We start from the raw sequence: 10,094 nt of genomic DNA on the forward strand, positions 1-10,094 counted from the left end.
CAGGATTGAAGGCAGATTGGGTGCTGCTGTAGCTAAGAAAGAAGCCCACCCCTAACAACAAAAACAATGAAAGACAGGATTGGATAGCTACCCAGGAGAGCTGTGATTGGGAGAGAGGGAGGAGGACACAGGAGGAGAGACAGACTGGCATGGTGGCAGGCAAACAGAAGAAAGTATCCCATGTGTTTAACTCTTGAGCACTTCCAGAGTGACTCCCCTAAAGGAAGGTGCACACTTGAGAGGGGAGTTTGCAGTGTGTTTTTCTGCCTGATTACTGAAGATGTGCTAACAGTGCAGAGAAATCTAGAGACCAATTTCAGTGCTGCAGCAATCATCATCATTATCCTGTTTGGAGGTTTCTGTGGCATGTGTTGCTCCCATCACCATCCAGTCAACTGAGACAGCGATCAATCTACCAATTGCTGGAAGGAGGATATATCAAGTGCATCTAATGGTGAGAGATCTTCTGCCATACTTGTGTATGTGGATCTAGCTGCTAGGTCCTATTTACTGTTAGGGATGAGCCGAACACCCCCCGGTTCGGTTCGCACCAGAACTTTCGAACGGACCCCAAATTCTTACGAACTTTAGAACCCCATTGAAGTCTATGGGACTCGAACGTTCGAAATTAAAAGTGCTAATTTTAATGGCTAATATGCAAGATGCTGTCCCAAAAAGAGTTTGGGGACCTGGCTCTTGCCCCAGGGGACATGGGTCAATGCCTAAAATGTTTTTAAAATGGCCGTTTTGGCGGGAGCACAGATTTTAATGACGATTAACCTCCTCGCGCCCGCCCTATAGCCGAATGACGGCCGTAGAGCAGGCGCGTTCGTTCGGGCGGTCGTCCCTGGACGGCCTGATGTTTACTTCCGCAATGCGCGCCGCCGCGGGCGCGCATCGCGGAAGTTCTGTGTTCGCCGTGTCCCCCGGGGACAGGCAAACACAGATCGCTGTAAACGGCCAATCACAGCGGCCGTTTACAGCGTGATCGGCGTGTCCAATGGGAGATGATCTCATATGTAAACATATGAGATCATCTCGCAGCGCCGCTCTCCTTCCTCGCACAGACAGTGCGAGAGGGGAGAGATGAACAGCTGCAGCGGCAGCCGTTCTGATTGTGGAAAAAAAATAAATTAAAAAAATGAAATAAAAAGTGCCATCCGCCCCCAGCAGTGCCATCCGCCCCCAGCAGTGCCATCTGCCCCAGTGCCATCCACCCCAGTGCTACCTGCCCCCAGTGCCATCCACCCCAGTGCTACCTGCCCCTAGTGCCATCCACCCCAGTGCTACCTGCCCCTAGTGCCATCCACCCCAGTGCTACCTGCCCCCAGTGCCATCCACCCCAGTGCTACCTGCCCCCAGTGCCATCCACCCCAGTGCTACCTGCCCCCAGTGCCATCCACCCCAGTGCCACCTGCCGTCAGTGCCACCTGCCCCCAGTGCCACCTGCCCCCAGTGCCACCTGCCGTCAGTGCCACCTGCCGTCAGTGCCACCTGCCGTCAGTGCCACATAGTGCCATCTGTCATCAGTGCCACGTATCAGTGCCATTTGTCATCAGTGCCACCTGTCAGTGTCACGTGCCATCTGTTGTCAGTGTCACGTGTCATCAATGCCACTTATCAGTGCCATCTGTCATCAGTGTCACGCGTCATCGGTGCCATGTATTAGTGCCATCTGTCATCGGTGGCACATATTAGTGCCACGTATTAGTGCCATCTGTCATCGGTGCCACGTTTCAGTGCCACGTGTCATCAGTGCCACGTATTAGTGCCACGTGTCATCAGTGCCACGTATAAGTGCCACGCGTCATCAGTGCCACATATTAGTGCCATCTGTCATCAGTGCCACATATTAGTGCCATCTGTCATCAGTGCCACCTGTCATCATTGCCACGTATCAGTGCCATCTGTCATCAGTGTCACGTGTCATTGTCCTGGTGCTTCAAAAGTGTAATAAATAGTCAACAAGTTAGATGTGTAACTTATGTTCCTAGAACACATGATGGCGCTACCTGCATGTTGGGCCTCTCTATGTGGCCAGGCTGTGAAAAAGTCCGACACATGTGGTATTGTAATACTCAGGAGGAGTAGCAGAATTTTTTGGGGGGTGTCATTTGTGGTATACACAAGCCACGTGAGAGAAATAACCTATTACAATGACAATTTTGTGGAGAAAAAAAAAAAATGAAAAATCTTAATTTTGCAAAGAATTGTGGGAAAAAAATGACAACATCAAAAAGCTCACTATACCTCTTACTAAATACCTTGGAATGTCTACTTTCCAAAAAGGGGTCATTTGGGGGGTATTTGTACTTTCCTGACTTGTTCGGGTCACAAGAAGCGAGATAGGCCACCAGTACATCAGATGTGATCGATTTTGTGCGATTCGCACCACAGCTTGTAGACTCTCTAACTTTCACAAAGACCAAATAATATCCACTAATTTGGGTTATTTTTACCAAAGACATGTAGCAGTATAAATTGTGACCAAAATTTATGAAGAAAAATTAATAATTTGCATAATTCTGTCACAGAAACAAAGAAATATGCGTTTTTTTTCAAAATTTTCGGTCTTTTTTCATTTATAGCGCAAAAAATAAAAACCCCAGAGGTGATCAAATACCACCAAAAGAAAGCTCTATTTGTGGGAAAAAAAGGACAAAAAATTAATTTGGGTACAGTGTTGCATGACTGAGTAATTGTCATTCAAATTGTGAGAGCACCGAAAGCTGAAAATTGGTCTGGGCAGGAAGGTGTTTAAGTGCCCTGTAAGCAAGTGGTTAAAGTGAAAAAAAAAAGTGAAATATTCCTTTAAATATGGTGCCTGGGGGGTGTCTGTAGTATGCCTGTGAAGTGCCACGTGTTTCCCGTGTTTAGAACAGTCCCTGCACAAAATGACATTTAACGGAAATCACATCATTTAAAACTGCTTGCGGTTTTATTGTTATATCTGGTTCCTGCAATATGGTTGAAAATCATTGAGAAAAATGGCATGGGTAGCCCTCCCTGCCCATTACCAGCCCCTTTGGGTCTTGTACGCATATTAAGGGGAACCCCGTACCCATATTAAAAAAAGGAAATGCGTGTGGCCCCCAGGCCCTATATACTCAGAACAGCAGTATACAGGCGGTGCAAACAAGACAGGGACTGTGTAGGTTTGTTGTGTTAAGTTGAATCTGTTTGTAATTTTCAACTGGTACATTTTTAAAGTGTAGCTCCAGTCAAAAAAACTATTTTTAAGCTTTTTGGAAAACATAGGGAAGGGTTATCACCCCTGTATAATTTGTTTTGTCGTCCATCTTTTTTCATCTCACTTGCTGTTGTCTCCTTCCGTTTGCAAGTAGGAGATGTTTGTAAGTTGGATGTTTGAAAGTAGGGGCCTGCCCTATATGCTCTGCAGAAATGGCGGAACAAGGTGTTGGTTTTGCCACAACATTGTAAGCCCTCAAAGTGACTCTTGGTGGGCGCTGGAGCGCCCTGCTGTGAACGATTATATCAAGAATTGTAATTACATGCCATTGTTGAACAGTGGTAGAAAAATTGACCTTTGGTGGTTGTGGTGCTGGTGCCACAACACTATAAGTCTTCACAGTTACTCTGGGTGGGCACAGGAACGGGCCCTCCTGTGAAATATTATATCAAAAATTGTAATTACATGTCCCTGTTAAACAGGGGCAGAAAAATTGGGCCTTAGGCACTGGTGCTGGTGCCACGACACCGCAACCTCTTCCATATACTCTAGTTTTATTGCAGGAATTAGCCCTGCTGCAAAGCATTGCATCAAAAATTGTAATTAAACGCCCCTGTTAAACAGGGGCAGAAAAATTGGACCTTAGGCACTGGTGATGGTGCCACCACACTGCAACCTCTCCCATATACTCTAGTTGTAGTGCACCGGGGGGGTGTTTGGCTCATCCCTACTGGCATGCAGCAAAACCCATCTCCACCTTTAGGAGTTCTGATGAATAGCAGGTAATGCTTCGACCCCATGCCTCAAAATGAGCCTGCTTCATCTGCCAAGGTGATCTGCTTGTTTATTTATCCTGCTGGCCAGTGGGAATCTCTTGACTGCTATAGCTACTGGTCCCTGAGCTTGACCACAGACCATGACAAGCATATTCACTTTTGCGGTTTCGCAGAGAGAGAATATATACATTGCTTTGCCATTACTGGGTCTCCCACTGGTTAATTTGATATGGTTTTTCTATCGGTAAGTGTAGATATGTTGGGCCCACTCACACTTGTCCATTATGGCAATGCAAGGAAAAACGCACATTTATTCCTGCAATGCGCCTGCTTTACAATGCACATTTCAGGTGTTGTGGTGAGCTATGTTACTAAAAAAGAGTCAGGTGAGGTGGCGGTACATTCACAATTGGATGCCTTAACACAATGCACATTGACGGACTACAGTGGATCAACTAAAGAGTAAATCAGCCCTTAATTTCTTCAAAGGAAGCATTAGGTATTAGGGTAAATGGGTAAACCCAATAGAGCAATAGAGAGAAAGAGAGAGAGAGCACAGAAAACCCGACAGGCTGGTGTTTATTGGAGATCTTGGGATAGAGACGGAAGGAGAACTAGTCCACAAAAAACAGCACTGGATAGGGGTCTTCAGGACAGCAATATGGGACAGCAAAGGGGAATAGTCCACAGAGTGACAGGGTGGAGCAGTGTTTGGTACGACCGGTAACTAAGTCCTTGGCATACGGGTAGAACAGGGTTATCACAATGGAAATGTAAGTCCTTAGCACAGGCAGGGAGCAGGGGATTCAGTCCTTGGCCCACGTGCTGAACATGGTTGGCACAACAGCGGTGTAAGTTCTCAGCACAGGCAGGGTGCAGGGGATTCAGTTCTGGGCACACAGGCAGAAATCCAGGCAGGGGAGAGTTACATCCAGCACACAGGTAGACATCTGGGCAGGGGAGAGTTATGTCCAGAACACAGGTAGAGATCCGGGCAGGGGAGAGATACGTCAAGCATACGGCTAGAGATCTGGGCAGGGGAGAGTTACGTCAAGCATACAGGTAGAGATCTGGGCAGGGGAGAGATACGTCAGGCCTACAGGTAGAGATCCGGGCAGGGGAGAGATACGTCAGGCCTACAGGTAGAGATCCAGGCAGGGGAGAGTTACTTCAGGGCTACAGGTAGAGATCCGGGCAGGGGAGAGTTACGTCAGGCCTACAAATAGAGATCTGGGCAGAGGAGAGTTACGTCAGGCAAACAGGTAGAGATCTGGGCAGGGGAGAGATACATCAAGCATACAGGTAGAGACCTGGGCAGGGGAGAGATACGTCAAGCATACAGCTAGAGATCCGGGCAGGGGAGAGTTACGTCAGGCCTACAGGTAGAGATTCGGGCAGGGGAGAGTTACGTCAGGCCTACAGGTAGAGATCTGGGCAGGGGAGAGTTACTTCAGACCTACAGGTAGAGATCCGGGCAGGGGAGAGTTACATCAGGCCTACAGGTAGAGATCCAGGCAGGGGAGAGTTACGTCAGGCCTAAAGGTAGAGATCCGGGCAGGGGAGAGATACGTCAGGCCTACAGGTAGAGATCCGGGCAGGGGAGAGATACGTCAGGCCTACAGGTAGAGATCCAGGCAGGGGAGAGTTACTTCAGGGCTACAGGTAGAGATCCGGGCAGGGGAGAGTTACGTCAGGCCTACAAATAGAGATCTGGGCAGAGGAGAGTTACGTCAGGCAAACAGGTAGAGATCTGGGCAGGGGAGAGATACATCAAGCATACAGGTAGAGACCTGGGCAGGGGAGAGATACGTCAAGCATACAGCTAGAGATCCGGGCAGGGGAGAGTTACGTCAGGCCTACAGGTAGAGATTCGGGCAGGGGAGAGTTACGTCAGGCCTACAGGTAGAGATCTGGGCAGGGGAGAGTTACTTCAGACCTACAGGTAGAGATCCGGGCAGGGGAGAGTTACATCAGGCCTACAGGTAGAGATCCAGGCAGGGGAGAGTTACGTCAGGCCTAAAGGTAGAGATCCGGGCAGGGGAGAGTTACGTCAGGCCTACAGGTAGAGATCCAGGCAGGGGAGAGTTATATCCAGCACACAGGTAGTGATCTGGGCAGGGGAGAGTTATATCCAGCACACAGTTGGAGAGCCGGGCAGGGGAGAATTACGTCTAGCACACAGAGGCAAAGATGTGGGCAGCAAGGGTTACATCCAGCACTGGGCAGAGCACACAGCAGGCATGGCAGAGCTCTGGCAGCATGAGGGTTAAGGGACTCCCCAGCCAGCAGACCAGAGCCTGGAGTAGTGAGCTAGGGGTCGGCAGCAGAGGCAGGTCAGGCAGTAGTCTACCAGTCTTGGTGCAGTAGGGGGCTGTGGAGGTCTCGCCGCCGCAGGACAGACTGTAGATCAGAGCAGGGAGGCAGTGAGCAAGAGGCAACAACCCCAAGAAGAAAAAAAAAAAACACGAGCCCTGTTCACTGCGACACTTTGCAACTTTTCACCCCAAGTGTACCAAAGGCTACCCTGGATGGTTTTGGATTCTAGCAATGTCCCTGGTGATAAGTAAAACATGATGCAATGAAGAAGCAAGTCAACAATAGCAGCCTACATACTTCTCTTGCTTTCTTTCACTTAACCAGACCCCCCAACCATCCCAGATCCCAAATTGATAGCTACTAGGCTCAGACTCTATGTAAGCACACTCCTTTTTTACCATGTTGCAGCCATGTCCAGAATTCAGCTGCCCATAGATGGGTAGAATTTTGAATGAATTATTTTAGGAAAAGAATGTTCTAAGATAGTTTGTTCATTTTTCGAATCATTAGCTGGGTCAAATTAATGTTTTTTGACCGCAGTGACGAGAAAATTCCAAGGAGCAGCATGGAAGATTTTTCTCAAAAGGAACACATTTCTAACAGTGTATGGGGTTTTCATTTGGTAAAGTCCATTCATTCCAAAATCAAATGTTAAATGGAAGCAAAATCTTTGGAGCGGCATTTGAATGCTCTGGGAATATTCACATAAATTTTGCGTTAGGATGTTGGAGGTTCAAAATTCTATTCATCTACAGCCAGCGTTAGTGTGCCATGTTTCTTCTTTACACCCGTCTTTCCCCTTGAACTCTCTTCTAATGTTAGGAGGTATGATTATCATTACTACTGTGAGAAAACCCTCCCTCCGCTGTACTCTGGTCTCCGTGTCAAATTTCACTGATCCAGCCCAGCCCCCCCCCCCCCCCCCCCCCGTGTAGGAGGAAGTGACCCCTCCCAACTGCATTCTTCCCCGGTGTCAGAGAACTTCATTTCATTTCCTCGTCTGCTGTAAACAATGGCGTCTGATCTAAGAGCTGAGCTGGAATGTTCCATCTGTCTGAACATTTATACAGATCCTGTAACCCTAAAATGTGGTCACAACTTCTGCCGGGTCTGTATTGAGCGTGTGCTGGATACACAGGAGAGGTTTGGAGGATATTCCTGTCCTGAATGCAGAAAAAGGTTCAGGGGTCATCCTGCACTGCAGAGGAACATAACACTATGTAACATAGTGGAGAACTTCCTGTCTGCTCAGCCACATCAGGAGGTGTCCGGGGTCTTCTGTACTCACTGTGTGGACTATCCTGCACTTGCTGTTAGATCCTGTCTGCACTGTGAGGTTTCTCTGTGTGACAAACACCTGAGAGTCCACAAAAAGTCCCCAGAACACGTCTTATGTGACCCCACCTTGTCCATGGAGAGCAGGAAATGCTCCGTCCATAAGAAGATCCTGGAGTATTACTGCACTGAGGATGAGACCTGTATCTGTGTGTCTTGTTGTATGATTGGAGGACATAAAGGACATAAGATGGAGTCACTTAATAAGGCTTCTGAGAAGAAGAAGGAGACATTGAGGAATGTTCTGCAGAAACTTCTGCCAAAGAGAGAGGAGATGAAGGAAAGAGTCCAGAGTCTGCAGGAACACAGGAGGAAAGTAGAAGAAAAAGCAGCTGGTGACACCGAGAGAGTCACTGCCCTGTTTAGAGATCTCAGGAAACATTTGGAAGAGCTGGAGAAAGAAGTCTTGAGGGAGATATATGATCAGGCAGAACAGGTCTCCTTGCCGGTGCTGGGATTAATTCGGCATCTGGAAATAAAGAAGGAGGAGCTGTCCAGGAAGTTGCGTCACATTGAGGAGCTGTGTAACGTGACGGATCCACTGACTGTCTTACAGGAATCAGACACAGGTGACTTGTGTGATACTGAGGATGGAGATAATGAGGACAAAGAGAGACATGAGGAGCTCCTCCATGATGGAGGGGATATGGATATGGGTGGAATTTCACATACATTACACACATTATCTGATATAATAACAGAGGTAAATGTATACTTCCCTATACAGGAACCTGCAGACATATTACTGGATGTAAGCACAGCTCATAATTATCTCCATATATCAGATGACAGGAAAACTGTATTCTGGTCAGATATAAATCAGAAGCGCCCCAAAACACCAGAGAGATTTCAGTATTGTCCTCAGGTTTTGAGCAGTCGGAGTTTCTCCTCAGGGAGACATTACTGGGAAGTGGATGTCGGGGAATCAGATAACTGGAGAGTCGGGATGTGTTACCCCAGTATAGACAGGAGAGGACGGGAGTCGGTGATTGGATTTAATAACAAATCCTGGGGTTTGGTCCGATCTGGTAATCAGTATTCAGTGAGACGTGGCAATAAAGAGATCCCCTTATCCACCAATCTCTCCAGTAACAGAGTCAGGATATATCTGGATTATGGGGTCGGACGGATCTCCTTTTATGATCTGTGTGACCCGATCCGACATCTCCACACCTTCACCACCACCTTCACTGAGCCCCTCCATGCTGGGATATGTGTATGGGAAGATTGCATAAAGCTATGTGGGGGGAAATTTGGAGAAATTTGTCCAGAAATTGGTGACATCACAGGGAAGGTGGATGGCATTGGTGGAATAGAATGGGATTGGTGGAATATTTAATCAATAGCGTTAAGTCAATGGGTGTGGCTTTAGTTGGTATCCTCTAGGTTTTTTTCATAAATAAATATAAGTGAGATTTCTTCTTCTGTCACTCACTGATCACTGTGATTGGGTAGAATATCTATCCAATACCATGTTCCTATTGGTCAGTGAGGAAATGTGTGGCCTATATCTATCTATATCTATCGATCCATCTATCTATGGCAATACATTTATAATGAGTTTGTTCTATTGATTATTTTATTGTGTGAAGAAAAAAAAAAAGAATAATACAGTAGATCTACAAATAGATAAAAGTGATGAAAATCGATGTGAACATCTCAGAGGAAACATATGAAGATATGATCCTGAGATTTACTAGTGAAAGAAAAAAAAATGGGATTTATCACTAATATAATGATATTACTATAATAACGTATAATTACTATAACATGAATGTATCCCCAATATAATGTGTCCCCATAGAATGGATCACCAATAGAATTCTATGGGATCACTTTTATAATGGATCCTAATATAATGTATCATTGGGATGGTGTATCTTATAATCACTAGATGTGTCCTGGTGATGGGAGGAGAATTAGGAAAAGAGATATTAATGTAAATAAAGTTTTTTTTCTCTATAGTATAGTAAAGTTTTACTCTATTGTACATGTGAAGTGCTGGTTATTGATGAATACGGTGTGATTTCTGGGGTGGGGGTAAGTTTGGGGGGTGTTGGACATCAGTGAGTGGGGGTTTCAAGTGTCCATGCTGGTTTTGAGGTGTCAATGAGTAGATAGTGCAGGTGTCTGTGCTGGTGGATCGTTGCGGGGGTGTTGGGGTGTCATTGAGTAGGGGGTTATTCACAAAATATTCAAAATATAGGCTTCAGGTATGGGTTTGGTAGAAATTGTCTAGCATCAGGACAGTATAGAAGCACATTCATAGGCAGCAAATTGAAAGAGATGAAGAGGTTTTGTCTTCCAAAAAAAAAAAAAATTAGAGAGATAACAGCCTCAAATGTTGTTCAGTGGTTGGACAGTACGTACGTGTTTTTAGCACATTAGATGAATAAATTCCACAATGCGATAGGGGCGGGTGAACCTGGGTTGTTTAACCACCTTCAGACCGGACCATTTTGCTGGTAAATGACCAG

At 46.5% G+C, this 10,094-nt stretch overlaps 1 protein-coding gene across 1 annotated transcript; it reads left to right on the forward strand.

Annotated features, from left to right (window-relative positions):
- Positions 1-7,238: 7,238 nt before the first annotated feature.
- LOC143961687 (E3 ubiquitin-protein ligase TRIM39-like) lies at positions 7,239-9,581 on the forward strand. The gene has a single exon (XM_077471005.1). The coding sequence runs from the start codon at positions 7,295-7,297 to the stop codon at positions 8,954-8,956; it is 1,662 nt and encodes a 553-aa protein (XP_077327131.1). The 5' UTR covers positions 7,239-7,294; the 3' UTR covers positions 8,957-9,581.
- The last annotated feature ends 513 nt before the right edge of the window (positions 9,582-10,094 follow it).

This window comes from Lithobates pipiens, unplaced genomic scaffold (genome assembly GCF_037356315.1).
Source record: "Lithobates pipiens isolate NorthernLeopardFrog02 unplaced genomic scaffold, aLitPip1_a1.2 Scaffold_8, whole genome shotgun sequence".
In the NCBI taxonomy this organism is placed as follows: Eukaryota; Metazoa; Chordata; class Amphibia; order Anura; family Ranidae; genus Lithobates; species Lithobates pipiens.